General features: G+C 48.6%; 1 protein-coding gene across 1 annotated transcript in view; it reads left to right on the top strand.

Annotated features, from left to right (window-relative positions):
* The window catches only part of LOC143956835 (uncharacterized), a 100,130-nt gene that overhangs the window by 77,607 nt on the left and 2,512 nt on the right, over nt 1-20,011 (top strand). Inside the window, exons 9-10 of the mRNA XM_077467009.1 lie at nt 10,692-10,881; nt 16,835-16,916. Coding sequence (XP_077323135.1) covers nt 10,692-10,881; nt 16,835-16,916 — 272 coding nt within the window. The remainder of the gene's footprint in view (nt 1-10,691; nt 10,882-16,834; nt 16,917-20,011) is intronic.

Below are 20,011 nucleotides of genomic sequence, written 5' to 3'. Positions count from 1 at the left end.
ACAGCTCCTCTCTGTAACTAAATGGGTTGTCTAGCCCCTCCCATTAGGAGAACTAGGCAAAATTGTTACACAATACACAGAACTTATAGTCCCGCCCCTCGGGGGTGGACCCTGTGCTAAGCAACCCCCCCTGCTGCTCCCAGCAGCTTCAGTAAGTCAACAAGCAGTATAACGTAGATAAAAGGAGGGGTGGGTGCTGTGTCGGTCGGTGAATTACAGAGAAAGGGATTTTACGGTGAGTACAAAAAATCCTATTTTCTCTTATATTCACCGACCGACACAGCTCCTCTCTGTAACTAAATGGGACGTCCCCAAGCAGTGCCAAACGAGGGGTGGGAAAAACAGCATTAAAACCTCATCCACCGTGGCAAGTGGGAACTAGTGAAACTAAACCCACAAAAAAAAAATGGCAGTGTACGGAAAACACACCGACATTACCGGGCATTCTCAACAGGAGAGATACCCAACACCGCAACCTTTTTGCAGAAGTAATGCAACATGCATTAACCAACAGTACTGCAAAAAAAAAACAGGAAAAATCTAAATTGCAAAACTTTGCAGCCAAAACAGGCATCAGCCGATGCACTGACGTCTACCTTGTAGAACTTGGTAAACGTATTACACACCTAAGCGGCAGACGCTTGGTGTCGGAAGGCCCAAGATGTTCCGATTGTTCTTGTAGAGTGGGCTGTGACAGGAAAGTGGGGCACCTGCCCCTTCAAGGCGTAGGCTTGTACTACAATCTGTCTGATCCACCTAGAAATGGTGGCAGATGAGACCGCCATACCCTTCTTCGGACCAGCCACCGAAACAAACAGCGAGTCTGACTTCCGAAAGGAAGCTGTGGCAGACAAGTACACTCTTAGAGCCCTAACAACGTCAAGAGCGTGAAGGGCCACCTCTTTGGGGTGCTTCAGCTTAGGACACAACGATGGCAATACAATGTCCTCATTGATATGAAAAGCCGAGACCACCTTCGGCAGAAAAGATGGTTGTGGACGCAACACCACCTTATCCCTGTGGATGACCAGATAAGGCGACTTGCAGGACAAGGCCGCCAGCTCTGAAACCCTCCTGGCCAAAGTAATGTCCACTAGAAAGACCACCTTCTGTGAAAGGTTCAACAGGGGAATCTCCCTGATATTCTCAAACGGCAGTTTCTGAAGTGCCGACAACACCAGGTTCAAATCCCATGGATAATGGTGGACGCACCGGAGGGACTACATGTCGAACCCCCTGAATAAAGGTACTCACTAATGAGTGAGACGCCAGGGGTTGCTGAAAAAAGACAGCCAGGGCTGAAATGTGCCCCTTAATGGTGCTCAATGCCAATTTCTGGTCTACTCCTTGCTGAAGAAACAGCAGGATCCTGGATATAAAAAAGGAGCGCGGATGCCATCCTTTCTCCTCACACATGGAGATGTAGGCCTTCCAGGTATGATGGTATATCTTCCCTGAAGAAGATTTCCGCGCCCTCAACATAGTTGGAATCACTGAGTCCGACAAACACCGGTTCTTCAATACCTGGTTCTCAATAGCCACGCCGTTAAAGCCAGTGACGGTAAAGCAGGGTGGAAGATTGGACCTTGAGATAGGAGGTCCTCTTGCAGTGGCAGTCGCCAAGGAGCGTCTGCCACCAGACTCACCAGGTCTGCGTACCAGGGCTGCTGAGGCCAATCTGGGGCAACCAAGATTACTGGGATCCCCTCGGCTTCCACTCTGCGAAGCAGACGTGGCAACAGTTTCAGCGGAGGAAAGGCATAAATCAGCTGGTACTGATCCCACAGAGCCACCAGCATGTCTGACGCGTCTGCCCACGGATCTCTTGTCCTGGACACGAATCTTGGCACCTTCCGATTGAGACGGGAGGCCAATAGATCCACATCTGGTGTACCCCACTTCAGGCACAGCAGCCTGAATATCTCTGGATGCAACACCCATTCCCCTGGGTCCAGCATCTGATGACTCAGATAGTCCGCCTGCCAATTTTCCACCTCCGGGATGTAAATGGCTGATAGGGCCGGAACGTGTCGCTCTGCCCACCGAAGTATGTGAGCAACCTCCCGAGCAGCGGCTGAGCTTCTTGTTCCCCCTTGATGATTTTATGTATGCCACAGCCGTGGCGTTGTCTGACTGTATCCTGATCGGACGCCCTTGAAGACTCATCGACCAAGTGTGGAGGCATAGCCTGATCGCTCTCAATTCGAGCAGATTGAATGGCAACTTGGATTATTCCATCGACCAGAGGCCCTGAGTCGACTGAATCCCCATCATTCCACCCCAGCCGGACAGACTGGTGTCTGTAGTGATCACCGTCCATTTCAGAGGAAGGAACGATTTCCCGGACTTAATCACCGGGGACCTCAACCACCAGATCAGGGAGTCCCTGACTGGTTGGCTCACCTGGATCTACCGATCCAGGGACAAAGGAGATTTGTCCCATTTTGTCAAAATCTCCTTCTGCAGGACTCTGGGGTGGAACTGGGCATAAAGGTACTGCCTCAAAGGAGGCCACCATAAGCCCCAGCACCTGCATGCAAAAGCGGAGCAACGTCCACTTGCGGTTCAGCAGTAGATTGACTGCAGATCTGAGAGTCTGCAACTTGTCTGAGGGGAGGAAAACCCTCGCTTCCCTGGAGTCCAATAGTAAACCCAGGTACTCCAGATGCTGAGACGGTACCACCACCGACTTCTTTAGGTTCAACAGCCCTCAAATTCTTGCAGGGTCTGCATGGTGATCGCCACATCCCCCTCTAACTCTGAGGTGGAAGATGCTCTCAGGAGGAGATCGTCTAGGTAACCCCCGATCGCGATCCCGCGCTGCCTCAGCAACGCCAATACTGGAGCCAGTACTTTGGTAAAGACTCAGGGGGGGTTGATGCCAGGCCAAAAGGAAAAGCCACAAACTGGTAGTGGGCTTCCCCGGTTGCCAAATGCAGAAACTTTTGATGCCGAAGGCATATGGGAATGTGCAGGTACACATCCTGGATGTCCAAGGATGCCAGGTAGTCCCCTTGATGGAGTGCACCGACTACTGAGCGAACTGATTCCATTCTGAACCTCTGCACTTTTACAAAGTGATTTAGGGCTTTCAAGTCCAAGATCGGACGTACCCCTTCCTTCTTGGGAACCACAAACAGATTGGAGTAGAACCCCTGGAAGCGTTCCGATTCCGGAACCAGTACAATCAGCAAGTCCCTTACCATCCCTAACAGGGCCTCCCGGCGAACCGGGGACGTGGGTATGCTGGAGGGGAAGAATCTGGTTGGTGGCCAAGAGAGAAACTTTATCTTGTAGCCTGTGGAAATCAGATCGCAGACCCATTGGTCGGATAGCCAGGAGGTCCACCGGGCTGCAAACTCCCAAAGACGACCCCCCACCTGATATGTGGGTGAGGGCAAACCTTCATGCAGTAGCACTTTTGTTCGCAGGCTTGTTAGGCTTGCGGTTCCAGGGACGCTTCTGATGGTCTGTGGGCTCGCCAAGGAAGGGAAGATCCGTCAGGGCTTTTTTGGATGCCTGGTCAGCCGACCAGCATTTCAGCCAAATTAGGCGCCTCAGCACCACAGCTGACACGGAAGCCCTGGACAACAGGGGGAGAGTGTCCAGGGCCATGTCACAAACGTACTTAAGGCCTTGCACTAGTTGGTCTGCTAGCTCCACGCAGACAGGGGAGGCGTTCTGTTTACCCAACTCGCGGTGCAGAAGTTTTGCCCACTCAGTCAATGTCTGCGACACCAGTGCGGATGCCAGTACAGGTCGTATGGTTGACCCCACAACCGTAAACAAGGAACAAGCCACCGCCTCGGCCTTCCTGTCCATGGGATCCTTGAATACTTTATTTAACCTAGATGCTGGGGGGTCCACGACCGCAGGAGCCGACCATTTTTTGAAAAGGCTTTCCGCAAAAGGGTAACGCAAATTTTTGGGGACCGAAAAGGTCAGTTGCGGATGACCCCATTCCCTGTAGATGAATTTGTCAATGTAAGTCAAATACGGGAACACCTTAAGTGAACACGCTGGCTTGCAGGACCCAAAAGGGACCAGTACATCCGCAGAGGGATCCGCTGGCTCCTGAATCTTCAGGGTATCATGCACAGCTGTGATAAGTGCTCCAACTAGCGCTTTATCGCACACGGACCCCGATGGGGACTCATCCTCACTGTCCGAACGGTCCTGGTCAGCCACATCTGATAGGTCAGAGCAGGGGTCACCAGCTGCAGCAGGGCCCGAGTCTGCCTCAAAGCTCTCTCCAGAGGACGGGGGGCAGGGGCCTCTTATGGGCACCTTCCCTACCACGCGCCGCCCCTATTTTTGCAACAAAATTGTCAAGGACTGCCGTCAGGGTGCCCATGTTCACAGCGCCATCCGCAGGTGACCCGGTTGCAATAGCCTGGATTGCAGGGGAAGAAACACCAGTTTCTGAAGCCATGCTGACCCTACCCTGTCTGCTACCTGCAAGGGGACTTAGGACAGTGAAGGTCCCACCCTCCTGCTGCCACCACGTGGGGAGGGGGGTACTTAGCGCCAGACTCACCACCCTGGGGCATTCTGTGAAAACCACTAGCAGTGCCTGTAGTCCCTAAGGAGGTTCACAGTTGCGTGGAGAAAACTGTGTCTGCACAGTTGGCGGTGAAACGTTCTGCAGAGTCATCTTCAGCGTTCAGCAAAGAGCCATCCAGCGTCCTGTACACACAGTGGACACAGGAAACAGCACGTGAGAGCACATGTAATGCTGCCACAAGAAAAATGCGGTGAAAAGAGCGCTCGGGCTTCAAGAAAATGGCCGCCAATGTAACTAATAGGAGATCCTAAAGAAGATGGCTTCTGAGGCTCACAAGGGGAATACAGTCATTCCCACATCCACCCCCCAGACCGGGACCAGGACCAACGCCAGCCGCACAGAGCCCCCACAAGTGAGAAACCCAGTGAACCCACACACACCGCCCACAGCACATGCAGCCACCCCCTCAGAGGGGGGAATGAGGGGAGATAGGGACATGGGAGAGAAGATAAGGAGGTGAGGTGGCCCCCGAATCGACCCCCCAGGGAATGCCCAGCTGCTCCCCCCACCGAAGCAGGGAGGGCCATACTTATCAGTCCTGAAGAGCTGGGAGACATTCCATCACAGACCTACTCCTGTGCAGTTACAGGGTAGCTGCTGGCCCAGTATACTGTGATCCAGACAGCAGTAGCCCGGTCATATGTATACCCCGGAGCATTGAAGCTCACCGAACATCTCTGGAGCTGAGGCATGTCGTGGCCTGCCGAGCCTTAGCTGCGGCCTGCACACGCTCGATGGCTGGACTGAGGAGACTACAAGGATATCATTAACCAGCCTGTCACCCAGCCGGCAGTTGATAGAAGATCCCAGGATCATCCATCTTGCGCAAGAAAACCATCAAACCTGCATCAAAAGAATGGAGCACGAGGGCCCACAGGGTTCCTAGGTCCTTCTCCTTACTAGGCAAAATAAAAACTGAGTCTGCTGGGAGCAGCACGGAGGGTTGCTTAGCACAGGGTCTGCCCCTGGGGGCGGGACTAAAAGTTCTGTGTATTGTGTAACAATTTTGCCTAGTTCTCCTAATGGCAGGCTAAACAACCCATTTAGTTACAGAGAGGAGCTGTGTAGGTCGGTGAATATAAGAGAAATCTATTTTTAAGCTTTTTGGAAAACATAGGGAAGATTTATCACCCCTGTATAATTTTTTTTGCCATCCGTCTTTTTTCATCTCACTTCCTGTTGTCTCCTTCCAGTTGCAAGTAGGAGACATTTGTAAGTTGGATGTTTGAAAGTAGGGACCTGCCCTATATGCTCTGCAGAAATGGCTGAACAAGGTGTTGGTGTTGCCACAACACTGTAAGCCCTCAAAGTGACTCTTGCTGGAGCGCTGGAGTGCCCTGCTGTGAATGATTATATCAAGAATTGTAATTACTGTACATGCCATTGTTGAACAGTGGTAGAAAAATTGGGCCTTTGGTGGTTGTGGTGTTGGTGCTGGTGCCACAACACTATAAGTCCTCACAGTTACTCTCGGTGGGCGCAGGAATGGGCCCAGCTGTGAAATATTATATCAAGAATTGTAATTACATGCCCCTGTTAAACAGGGGCTGAAAAATTGAGACTTTGCTTGCTGGTGCCACGACACTGCAACCTCTCCCATATACTCTAGTTGGAGTGCAGGAATGAGCCCTGCTGCAAAGTATTGCATCAAAAATTGTATTACATGCCCCTGTTTAACAGGGGCTGAAAAATTGGGCCTTAGGCGCTGGTGCCATGACACTACAACCTCTCCCATATACTCTGGTTGGAGTGCAGGAATGAGCCCTGCTGCAAAGCATTGCATCGAAAATTGTATTACATGTCCCTGTTAAGCAGGGGCTGAAAAATTGGGCTGGTGGCGTCACCCAGAACCAAAAATGTTCTTCCAAGCTATCAGCAGGATCATTGAGGAGGAAAAGGATAGTCAGTCAACATAACAGGACAGTCACTCAGCATCAGCATAGGTAGTCTTGAAGGGATGTGACATTTAAAAAAAAAATATTCGGTTACATCAGCTTCAGGTGTTTGGTAGCTGGTGATGATCCAAGACTGACTCATCTTTATGAAGGTGAGTCGATAAACTGAGTCAGTGGACAGGCACAACCTGTGATCGATTACAAAGCCACCAGCAGCACTGAAGGTGCGTTCCGAAAGAACGCTGGATGCAGCACAGGCCAGTAGCTCAATTGCATACTGTGCAAGCTCTGACCAGTGATCCATCCTCAAGACCCAGTAAGCCAGAGGATTTTCGGTGGGAAAGGTGTCCAAGTCTGACCTTGCCCCTAGCTATTCCTGCACCATGTAAATCAGACGCTGGCGATGGTTGCTGGAACCGATCATACCTTGGGGCTGCGGACTAAAAAATTGTCTGAATGCATCGGTCAGACGGCCACCTTCTCCACCGCTCCTTCTGTGACTGACCGAAGCCTCAGCAACATGTTGTCCAGGACCAGGAGATTGTAACCTCCCAGTCTCTGGGAACGTGTTGCACAGACCTTTCTGCAAGGCCTCCCAGAGATGTCTCATCCTCTACTCCCTCTGCAATGGCAAGATAAGGTCCGCAACCTTACCTTTGTACCGTGGATCAAGGAGAGTGGCCAGCCAGTAATGGTCCCTCTCCTTGATCCAAAGAATACGAGGATCCTTACCCAGGCTTTGCAGGATCAGGGAGGCCATGCAGCGTAGGTTAGCTGAGGCATTCGGTCCGGAGTCCTCTGGGTCACAAAGGACAACATGATCTGCAGCCACCTCCTCCCAGCCACGTACAAGTCCACGTGTTTCTTGGGACTGTAAATCATCCCTACAAGACTGCTGCTGCTGATGCTGAGTGCCAGGCTCCACCTCCATGCTGACACAAGCCTCATCCTCCTCCTCCTCATCCTCTTCCTGTGTGATGGGTAGGAAAGAAGGAACACTGTCTGGATAAAGGGGGCCTTGAGAGGCAAGGAAGTCCTCCTCTTCCTGCCTCTGTTCTGCCTCAAGTGCCCTGTCCATTATTCCATGCACCGTATGCTCCAACAGGTGGACAAGAGGTACAGTGACACTGATGCATGCACTGTCACTGCTCACCATCCTCGTGGCCTCCTCAAATGGTGATAGGACATAGCATGCATCCCTGATCATGCCCCACTGGCGTGGTGAAAAAAAACCGAGCTCCCCTGACCCTGTCCTGGTGCTGTAGTCACACAGGTACTCATTGATGGCCCTCTGCTGCATATGCAGCCGCTGCAGCATGGCCAATGGTGGGCATGTCACATATAAGACTTTCCTGGCCTGCCTCAGGACATCCTGTAAGCCCGGGTATCTGCCCAAGAACCGCTGCACCACCTGGTTAAGGACGTGAGCCACACAGGGCACATGGGTCAGTTGTCCCTGTCGGAGGGCGGAGAGGAGGTTGGTGCCATTGTCGCAAACTACCATTCCTGGCTTAAGCTGGCGTGGCGTCAACCACCTCTTGGCCTGCCCCTGCAGAGCTGACAAAATATCTGCCCCAGTGTGGCTCCCATCCCCCAAACAAACTAACGCAAGCACGGCATGGTATCTTTTTGCCTGCGTACTTGCGTAACCCCTTGAACGCCTACGGAGCACCGCTGGTTCCAAGGACATGGCACTGGAAGAGGCCATGGAGGAAGAAGAAGCGGAGGGGGTGGAGGAGAGAGGTGTGTCACAACCAGTAGTAGCATTTTGGAGGCGTGGTGGCGGAACAACCTCCAACACTACTGCACCTTGTCCTGCATCCTTCCCAGCTGCCAGAAGAGTGACCCAATGGGCCGTGAAAGATAGGTAACGTCCCTGTCCATGCCTGCTGGACCATGAGTCAGCGGTAATATGCACCTTACCGCTGACCACTCTGTCCAGCGAGGCATGGACATTGCCTTCCACATGCCGGTAGAGAGCCGGAATCGCCTTCCGTGAGAAAAAGTGGTGTTTGGGGACCTGCCACTGAGGAACTGCACATTGCACAAACTCACGGAAGGGGGCCGACTCTACCAACTGAAAAAGCAGCAGTTGAAGTGCTAGCAATTTAGCCAAGCTAGCATTCAACTGCTGGGCATGTGGATGGCTGGGAGTGAACTTCTTTTGACGATCCAGCAGCTGGGGCAGGGAAATTTGCCTGCTACAATCGGACGTCGGTGTACTGCTAGCAGAGTGCCCTGAAGGACTTGGCTGTGACACACCTAATTCTACACCTTCATTCCTCTCAGTGCAGGTTTCAGGGAGGACAGAAGGTCTAGTGGGGTTGGAGATCCCAGCTGATGAGGAGCAAGGAGAGGTCCGCTTTGTTCTTTGGTTGGGTCTTTAAGGTGCGCATGCAAAGGAGCTGGATGGCAGGTCAACATATGTCTGGTCAAGCATGTGGTGCCCAAGCGGCTGATGTTTTGGCCATGCAAGATACGCTTGAGACATATGTTGCAAATAGTCTCCATGTCTCCAGTTAGTCCATACCTTCTGTTGAAAACTCCTGCCGTTTACAGAGCTCAGTAGCTCAAACTGAAATTTCACATTCAAGTGAATATTTAGTGCAGTGACTGCAGCCTCATCTCTTGAAGGGTCCTTCTGAGCTTTCAGTCAGGGATAGAGTGTCTGAAATACAATAGCTGGGGCACTGCTCTCCCATTGGATCAGTGAAGGAGAACCTTGGCACCCCAGATGTTTTGGAACTACATTTCCCATGATGCTCAACTACACTGCAGAGTGCATGAGCATCATGGGAAATGTAGTTCCAAAACATCTGGGGTGGCAATCTTTTTTTTATCATGGAGGAGCCTTTTAATGTGATACTAAACCTGCAGTGTTTAACTGCCATTATCCATCTATTTATGTAAAACATATAAAGATTGCGCCAATGTATTTAATTTATTATAAAAAAAATCTAAACAGCTTATTTAATCATTGCTGTTCAGAGGTCACATTTCCCAGGTCTTTCACTTCCTTCCCAGCAGAGGGAAGGGTTTCTACTACTGTGCCTGAACTGAGCTGATTGGTGCTGTACCAGTCACATGACACAAATCTTTGTTTCAAAGCAAATGTTTGTCATTTTTATTGCAATAACATGGTGTAGGCGGAGTTTAAGTTGACTGAAAATAGCTTTCACTTTGTTCACACTGTAAAGATATCTGGAGGAACTTCTGCCAATCACAGACTGTGTCATACCCCTCCAGCCTGCATCTATGGTGTGTATGTGCTAGGGCTAACAGAGAGGTGAAGCCTCCATCAATCACCATTTTAATTCCTGTCCTCATAGTGTTTAGAAAAGAGAGGGCATGGAGGAGGATGGAGGAAAGGGAGTATCATTTACCACTGTGTTTATGCCCAGATCGGTACTCTATAGTCATGTGGGCTGCACAGATAAGAAAAAGGAGAAAATAAACCACTTAGAAAGAAACTGCAACTGGAGCATGCTCAATAGATGACAACAGCTGGTCTACATAATCCCAGGCTGCAGTGGGGACACAGTGAAAGAGGAAGGGACAGTGAACAGTAAGATCAACCAGGTTTTTAGCAATTTGCAGAAAATGAATCCTCTAGTAGCAAAGTGAGTATATATGTAATATAGTAGATATTCACAGTTTATAATGATGATGATGATACAGTTTCTAATGATTTGGGTTTAATGACACTTTAAGTAATGTTTAGGTCTCGGGGAACCCCTACTATAAATGGTTTTGTATACAATTATTGTTACTCTAGCTACCCCATATTGGTGGTTACTGAGCGATGGTTCCATTATGCTGGTGGTCATTGGAAAGAATTCATGGTACAGTGGTGGTCAGTAAATATTGTAGAATACCCCCATCTAATACAGCTATCACGATCAATGGTTTCTGTGGTTACTTCCCTGCAAAATAAGAGAAGAAGTTCTGCTGGTCCCATACTGCTGGTTCTGGTACCATTAGGTGAGAGTTTAATCAACAACTGCTAAAGGAGCCTCTACCAACCTATGGAGGAACCCTGGTTCAGAAAGACTGCTTAGGATTAACCATAAAACAAAATCCTGTATCATGGATGCATCCCGTATTACATGTTACCAACATTAAACAATTTAAAAAAATATACAATCTTAAAAATTGGCCTTAAATCATTTGGGTTACTAAATAAAAACATTTACCTATGTTGTTCATATAACCCATGAAATGATTCCTTGTAGATGAATATCTCAGCCTGGAGGGATTACAATGTGTCCTTTGCTGTGGATGAATCTCTCCAGTTTCCACCCAACGTGACAGAATATAAAATCCCCCTCCAGTATGGGACCAACTACACCATCACCCTCCAAGGATTCACATCAGCCGGAGCCGGGGGGGTCACAACACAGAACATTGAAAATGATATTGGAGGTGAGTTTGTGGGCTGGTGGTGAATGTTCATCGTGACTGTAAACTCAGTAGGATCTTGGTCTATGCAAGGCAGTGTGGACGGGGTCACTCATCTTGAACATAGGGTATTTTTGCTGTGTCATGCTCATCAATGCCTCGGGAGCACTTGCAGGGTAAGTCAACTTTAAGGCGGTCCTCTAACTTAGAGATGGGCCATACACCGTGCTCAGCCCTTGTCCACTCTGCACATTCAGTATATCTGTCACCTCACTTCCAGTGACATTGTGGAGTACCGTCATGCACATAGTGCAGACCTCATGCATGCACTTTGTACTTCTTGCTCTCCCATACCTAGTGACGAGGTCAAGGGCCTCCATGATGCTGATCTCCTTGCTTTGGGAGAAATACTGCTGGGCAGGGAGCCCAAAGCAGTGACCCCCCTCACTACCAGAGAACACCCCACCTAGCACAGGTACCACGCTTCAGGATAGGTTGCTTGTACTGGCTACTAGTCTCCCTTTGCTCTTGGCAACTACTTGCTTCTTCTCCGTACCATGTTAACTCTTGAAAAGACTGACTTCATAACCCAATCTGCTTTAATTGACCCAAAACTTCAGATGTCTATGTGTAGCGTGCCGGTTACTTCCATACACCCTTTTAGAATAACTTCAGACTAGGTAGGACAGCGTTTAAAAGACTTAAATAGGCACTGAGTCTTTTGCTAACTGGCTAACTCTAACTATGGCATACCTGCATAGAGCGGACTAAAAGTCCCAGCATAGCCTTTACATAATGGTGTCCGTACAGTTCCCCAAGCAGAATTCAGCGGGAGAGACTTTGGGATCCTATCCCTTTTCTATTTATAACCACCTGGGACAAGTGGGCTGGACCCAGAAAACTTAGCCTGGGGAAGGCGGTAAAAATATTACATAGTTACATTTAGGTTAGGTTACAGTTAGGTTGAAAAAAAACACAAACAACAAGTTCAACCATCCATCCATTTCAACCAAAAAAATCCACCCACAGTTGATCCAGAGGAAGGTGAAAAACCCCAGCAAAGTGTGATCCAATTTGCTACAGCAGGGGAAAAAATTCCTTCCTGATTTCCTGAGAGGCAATCCGATTTTCCCCGGATCAGCTTTACCTATAAATGTCAGTACCCAGTTATATTATGTACATTTAGGAAATAATCCAGGCCTTTTTAAAGCAATCTACTGAGCTGGCCAGAAGCACCTCTGGCGGGAGTCTATTCCACATTTGAAGAAACCTTTCCATATTTGGAGATGAAATCTCTTTTCCTCTAGACGTAAAGAGTGCCCCCTTGTCCTCTATGTTGACTGTAAAGTGAATAACTCAACACTAAGTTCACTATATGGACCCCTTATATGTTTGTACATGGTGATCATATCCCCCCTTAATCTCCTCTTCTCAAGAGTGACTAAATTCAGTTCCTCTAATCTTTCCTCATAGCTGAGCTCCTCCATGCCTCTTATCAGTTTGGTTGCCCTTCTCTGCACTTTCTCCAGTTCCCAGATATCCTTTTTGAGAACTGGAGCCCAAAACTGAACTGCATATTCCAGATGAGGTCTTACTAATGATTTGTACAGGGCCAAAATTATCTCTCTCGCTCTCTCTGGAGTCCATACCTCTCCTAATACAAGAAAGGACTTTTCTTACTTTGGAAACTGCAGTTTGGCATTGCATGCATATTGAGCTTATGATCTACCAAAACCCCCGGATCCTTCTCCACTATGGATCCCCCAGTTGTACTCCCCCTAGTATGTATGATGCATATTCTTAGCACCCAGTTATGAGCCCTGGCCATAACTAAATACCTACAGTGGGGAACCTGCCTACACATCCCCCTCCTTTATAACAAGCTGCCCCAGCTGCAAACAACCAACATTACAGTGTAACATAAATAACAATAAGCACAAGACACAAACAGGCACAGGAAACTAAAACAGTGAAATAACATTCACAATGTTATACATGAAAGTCTGGGTCAGGGAAGTATACCTTCTCCCTGGAAAATGGGTGGATCCCCCTGACACGGTGGATGACTGGCAGTGGCGTTGCTAGGGCATGGCTTTCGGGGATATAGCCCCGTATCTGGGACCCATAGAATCGAGTCTCTGCAGGAGGTGGCTCTCTGGGGACCCTGTTGTAAGGGGGAGGCTCTCTGGGGACCATGATGTAACGGGGAGGCTCTCTTGAGAACTTGATGTAAGGGGGGCTCTCTGGGGACCCTGATGTAAGGGGGAGGCTCTCTGGGGACCCTGATGTAAGGGGGAGGCTCTCTGGAACCCTGATGTAAGGGGGAGGCTTTCTGGGGACCCTGATGTAAGGGGAGGCTCTCTGGGGACCCTGATGTAAGGGGGAGGCTCTCTGGAGAGCCTAATGTAAGAGGGGCTCTCGGGACCCTGATGTAAGGGGGGCTCTCTGGGGATATATACACATACACACTTATATTACTGTATATACATGTGTATGCCTGCCCAAGCGTATGACTTTCTTTACTACACTGCTATGGGCTCCAACCCCCGATCTTTTGTAGACCTAGCAATGGCCCTGATGACTGGGAAGAGGCACATAGGTTTGAAAATTTCCATGCGATCTATCCGGATGTTCCTCCTGATGTTGTATTCTCAGTACAGCCAGTGGAGCTCTGCCTCATAATACAAATTTTGTTGCTGAGTTGTTTACGGCACATGAAGATTCTCCCAGATTGCTCAGCTGTATATCTTGGGCTGGTCTACCTTAAATTGATGGAATAGCAGCTCTGGTACATAGGGGAAGACCGGGGCATACTGTTCCCAAACATGGGCATTCAAGCATCTTTGCAAACGGGCCAAACGGATGATCCTCGCCCAAAAGTGGACTGATAAGCCGAAAGAATACTGTCCAGGTCATCCCCAATTACTTTGTCTAAGCTCATTTACTTCTTTCTCCAATAATCAGTCTGGGGGTGTTTTTATTTTGTGAAGAATGGAGATAGGGATAAGGGAGATGAATGGGATACATTAGTGTAGCGGCCATAACACGTTGTAGGGCGGCCTTGACTTATTGGGCTTACCAGTTACCTTCTCCTGGCCTGCTCTTCCATGTCTAGGGGTTCCCAGGGTTGATACCCAAAAACTTGAACACTGACACAGATGAAGTCCTCTTTAGAAGGTTTTATTTTGCAGTAAGAACTTTCAAATAACACAGTCTCTTAGGGAACAGAGGGCACAAGTGAAGAACTCAGGCACATTGAACTGCAGGTCTAGCAAAGTCTCTACTTCCACCCAGAGAGTAGCCAGAGATCATGGCAGTCAGCACGTTGACTCAAAACTTGAACAATCACCTAAGGGTGAACAGAAACCTTTTTCCTCCATGCCTGGAATGTTTCCCGTCTCCTCAATGGTACTGGAAAAACGTGAATTTGTCAATGTCCTTCCCAACTCAGTAACCAGGCACTTCCCAGGATGCCACTTGCCGACCCTCCTCCGAAGAGTCCTCCCCCGGTTACTTCCACAAGCTGTGGCGCCTCTCCAAGCCGAGAGCACACCCGGACACCTTGAATCCTCCCTCAGTTACTGCGCCTCGGACCAGCCAGTTCCGAGACTCGGGAACAGACGGATCCCTACCCCAGACCAGGCAGGTCTATCAGGGGCCACTAACAAGAACATGTTGCGGGATGTCGAACACCCCGTGACTGGGTCCCCTCACGGGGCTACACCTCTCCTGGAACCAGAACAGAACACACGGGTCTCACGAACTCCACTCCTCGAAACACATGACCCACACCCCTTAAATACCCCTTCCCAGACTCCACAGTGGGCCCCGGCACTCCCACTGATTGGCTCAGAGAAGGCCGATACCTAAACATCCAACCAGGCCTGGTTCTGGCCTGTCATGTGCACCTCACCGCTCACATAACCAGGCAGAACTTCCAAACACAGCCTGGCCGGACTGGTGTTAAGGCCCATCTACACAATTACCCTCAGAACCCCTACTGTTCTGAGGCAAAAACTAAATTTACATGCGTGTGACATTTTGTCCAAAATGTCATCCACTACACTAGATTAGAAATTAATCTTCAGAACAAGCTATATCCGAGTCCCTGCTTGAATCAAACAGTGGACTTCAGCTTTAAACTGTAACAACAAGTAGTAACATTGGAGCTCCAAAGCATTGTCCCTTTATATAGTAAGGGGCAGATGGACAAAGCTCTTCAGAACACCAGCCAGTATTCCCTGTGCTAAACCCGCCTCTGACTTCCAAGCACCAGAAGGGGTTAACAGCACACAGTCTCCAAGATCCTTAGGAGTGTCTGTACTCACAAGGCCCAAGAACAACTGGTCGTCTTCCTCCGTAATACCAGACCAGATCTTCAGGAAACAGCCCCTCAGTCAGCGCAGCAGAACCCGGGTTCCAGAAATTCAGGCCCTCTCTTAATGTGCCCTCTCCCAGACTTAGGCAATCCTAGCCAGGAAAGACCCAGAGCAGTGTGTGCTCATAGAATACAGTACATACAGTTACCCAGCATGCCTTAGTGCCCCCTCTCTCTGGGATAGGCTGAGGCTGTATCAAAATTCATGCTGCTATCTGCATAGCTCCACACCTATCATCCAGACACTTTTATAGGCTCCTATATACAGAGGAAGCTAGGCAAACTAGTAGCACCTGAGCACACAGAGCAGACCTCACTAGATGATCACAGCTCAATCAGTTCCTATAAGATTCCTTCTGGAGGTTATGTCTGAGCTCCTTGGACAGGTGGAGATTCAGTTGCAGGTGAGCAGGGCGGAAGCTTAACCCCTTATCCAGTGGGGGAGGCCATCCCTGGAAAGATGGGGCTGGTAGGCCAGAGGATTTCAGCTAGGGGTTCCTGCAGGATGGTGGCTCTGGTGTCATCAGAAACCTCCCGCGAGACAGGTAGTCTGTGAGGGTCGATGTCTCTGGCTTCTTTAAGCTCAGGCAGCTACTGGAACAGAAAAGATCCATATTGATGGCAGCGAGCCTGTGGGGAGAGAAGAGTCAGGCGCCTCCTGCAAAACAGGCATATAATGTTCCTGTGTGGCAATGGGCAAGCCCTACGGCAAGTTGGTATTGGACTCCAATGTTAGATGTGACCGGTACTTTCTTCCAGGGTAGCTGTTGGTCTGACATAGTGACTTGTGGCAACGCACGTGGTGGGTCTAAGCGTCCTTCTGGAGCCGGTTTCTATATACGCCCATTGTCAGTATCTCCACCCCAGTGAGGGTACCTCTTGCAGGGGCCAATCAGGAAGCAGGCAAGTTCTAATTAACTACTGTAACTATTGCCATGGTCGCTTTAGTGTGGGGGCTTCAGGTGTACAAAGAAGGCATAGCCCCATGTTGGGAGCCAAGTATGTGGGCCGGTGGTGGTGAATGTTCCTCGTGACTGTAAGCCCACCAGGTTCTTGGGCCACGTCAGGCGGTGTGGATGGGGTCACTCGCCCTGCACATGGGATAACTTTACTGCGTTGTGTTCATAAATGCCTTGGGACAAGGCAGGGACCATTTTCAGGGGAAGTCAACCTTAAAGCAGTCCAACTTATAGATGGGCCATACACTATGTATATTGAGTGAATAAACTTGGTTTCAGCTAAGTTTACGGTCCCGTATCAATGCACACATTGTCTGTAACTGTTTGATATTTAGGAGGGACATGCTGATCCCTTGCCCACTCCATCCATCCAGCGTACCTCTGTCACCTCACTCCCACTGACTGAATGCAGGGATGTAAATAGACGTCTCTCAATTTAGACTTGTTTGCAGCACTATTAATACATTTAATTAGGTAATGGATCATTTCAAATATTTTATATCATTTACGAATTTTGACCCAAGTCTGACCTAATTATTCAGTGTTCAATTTCCATATCCACCCCTGGGCAGACAGGTTTTACTGACACACAGCACATCAGCTCTTTTTCCTAAATAGATTCCTGAATTTTCCTTTTCAGATCCTCCTCTTCACATGGAAAAGACAATGGATGTTGACACTTTGCAGCTCCACCCGGTTCTCAATCTGAATGGACCAATCAGGTGAAAAACTACTTACTAGACATGTGCAGAGTAAAATATTTCGTTTCGGAATTTCGTTTTCGTCCGAAAAATTAATTTATTTAGTTACTCCCAAAATTCGTTTTTATTTATTTTGTTTTTCATTCAAAAATTGCATTCACCTGAAAATCCACATGAATTACGGTCGAATCTGTCCTTGAAGGCTTATGGTGTCTGTCGAATGTATAAAGAAGATTCGACGGAGCCAGTATATAGCATACTTCGTGTGAACTTTAGAACCCTATTAAAGTCTATGGGACTCCAACGTTCAAAATCTAAAGTGCTAATTTTAAAGGCTAATATGCAAGTTACTGTCCTAAAAAGTGTTTGTGGACCCGGGTCCTGCCCCAGGGGACATGTACCAATGCAAAAAAAGTTTTAAAAACTGTAGTTTTTTCGGGAGCAGTGATTTTAATAATGTTTAAAGTGAAACAATAAAAGTGTAATATTCCTTTAAATTTCGTGGGGGGGGGGGTGTCTATAGTATGCCTGTGAAGGGGCGCATGTTTTTGGTGCTTATAACTGTCCCTGCACAAAGTGTCATTTATGCACCAAAAAAAGTCCTTTAAAATCACTCGCAGCTATTATGAATTGTCGGCTCCGTAATACAGAGAACACTCATTGAAAGTCATTGATAAAAAAATAAATAAATAAAAAAGCATGGGGGTCCCCCAAATTCAATTACCAGGCCCTTCAGGTCTGGTATGGATATTAAGGGGAACCCCGCATCAAATTTAAAAAAAATTGATGTGGGGGTCCCCCTAAAAATCCATACCAGACCCTTTATCCGAGCACGCAACCTGGCAGGCCGCAGGAAAAGAGGGGGGGACGAGAGAGCGGCCCCCCTCCCTCCTGAACCGTACCAGGCCACATGCCCTCAACATTGGGAGGATGCTTTGGGGTCTGTGACCCCTCAAAGCACCTTGTCCCCATGTTGATGAGGACAAGGGCCTCATCCCCACAACCACCGGCCAGGGTTGTGGGGATGAGGCCCTTGTCCTCATCAACATGCGGGCGGGGGGCTTATCAGAATCTGGAAGCCCCCTTTAACAAGGGGACCCCCAGTTCCCACCCCCCCCCCCCGTTTGAAATGGTACCATTTCACAAAGAAAGTGTAAAAAATTGTCAAATAAAACAAACACTCTTTTGAAAAATTTGTTTATTAAAAATAAAAAAGAAATAAAAAAAAGATTCCAGCGGTGGTAATCCACTCTTGCTATCCAGCGACGGACGATCATCTCTCTGGGGTCCAGCGATGGCTGATCTGAATCAGCGCAGCAAATCCATCCATCTTCTGTCTCCACGGAGGAGACACTGCGGGGATTCTGGCGGCCTGACGTTTGTTATATGCGGAGGGCGGGGCCACCCGTCACCTGACCCCGCCCCCCTCTGACGCAAGGGGAAACCCGGGCTTCCCCGTGATGTGTGGGTGACTCCGCCCCCCTCTGATGTAATGGAAACCTGCCTGTGTTACATCAGAGGGGTGCGGGGTCACCCATACGTCACGGGGAAGCCCATAAGCCCCCCGCCCGCAGACCCCCACAACCACCGGCCAGGGTTGTGGGGATGAGGCCCTCGTCCTCATCAACATGGGGACAAGGTGCTTTGAGGGGTCACAGACCCCCAAAGCATTCTCCCAATGTTGAGGGCATGTGACCTGGTACGGTTCAGGAGGGAGGCGGGCTGCTCTCTCGTCCCCCCCTCTTTTCCTGTGGCCTGCCAGGTTGCGTGCTCGGATAAAGGGTCTGGTATGGATTTTTAGGGGGACCCCCACGTCAATTTTTTTTTTATTTGACGCGGGGTTCCCCTTAATATCCATACCAGACCTGAAGGGCCTGGTAATTGAATTTGGGGGACCCCCATGCATTTTATTTATTTTTTTTATTTTTTTTTTATCAATGACTTTCAATGAGTGTTCTCTTTATTACGGAGCCGACAATTCATAATAGCTGCGAGTGATTTTAAAGGACTTTTTTTGCTGCATAAATGACACTTTGTGCAGGGACAGTTCTAAGCACCAGAAACATGCGCCCCTTCACAGGCATACTATAGACACCCCCCCCCCCCCTCCCCTACGAAATTTAAAGGAATATTACACTTTTATTGTTTCATTTTAATCATTATTAAAATAACTGCTCCCGAAAAAACTTTAGTTTTTAAAACTTTTTTTTGCATTGATCCATGTCCCTTGGGGCAGGACCCGGGTCCCCAAACACTTTTTAGGACAGTAACTTGCAGAATCTTTTCTCTCTGTCAAATCTTTTTTCTCTGTCGAATATTTTCTCTATATAATCTTGGACTAATAGAGGTAAGGTTAGGCACATTCGACCACAGGTTCTATAGACACAGATTGTTATTGTCAGAGTCATGTCGAATCTCCTATTCTATATCGAACTGTTGTAACAAGGAAAATGAAAATAAAGCATTTATTTATGTCGGATCTTTCGTTTTTCGGATTCTGTGCTTTTGTTATCGTTTGTCAAAAGGAAAACAAAAATAGCTGAAATTCGGACGAAAATGCATTTGGACGAAAACGAATGCACATGTCTACTACTTACCATTGCTTAATGTGTTCCTGTAACTACAGAGTCAAAAGGGTCAAATAAGCCCAGCCTGTAAAAGTTGATCTATACTTATATTTCTGGTGACCCATGTATTGAAACTGTTGCTTTGCTGCTCCTCATCCACTGGAGGTATTCGAGACAACACAAGTACATAACCTCTTCTTGTGTGAGGTACTAAAATAAAATGTGACCGGGGATGAGTTATTAAATCTATTCCCCAGTCAATCAGCAGTGAAGTGATTTATATAAAGTAACAAGGATAATGTTGAGAATTTGGTGCTCAGAAACGATCATGTACCTGCTGTTGGAGGAGAGACAAGAAGAGGGCTTCTTTTACACCTCTGATCCAGACATCACTGGTGCAGCACAGGGACAAGAGGGAAAAGTATGGCAGGGGTGCCATAAGTTCAGTCCACAGAAGCTTCCTTCTGGAGGGAGACTTGGCTCTGAGGGCTTATGCAGAATGAAAAAGGATTCCTTGGGATCAGGTAGACTGGAAGTCATCTGGCCAGG

The sequence above is a fragment of the Lithobates pipiens genome, unplaced genomic scaffold (assembly GCF_037356315.1).
Source record: "Lithobates pipiens isolate NorthernLeopardFrog02 unplaced genomic scaffold, aLitPip1_a1.2 Scaffold_44, whole genome shotgun sequence".
NCBI lineage: Eukaryota > Metazoa > Chordata > Amphibia > Anura > Ranidae > Lithobates > Lithobates pipiens.
The sequence above is the reverse complement of the archived record's forward strand: the minus strand, read 5'-3'. Positions and strand labels throughout refer to the sequence as shown.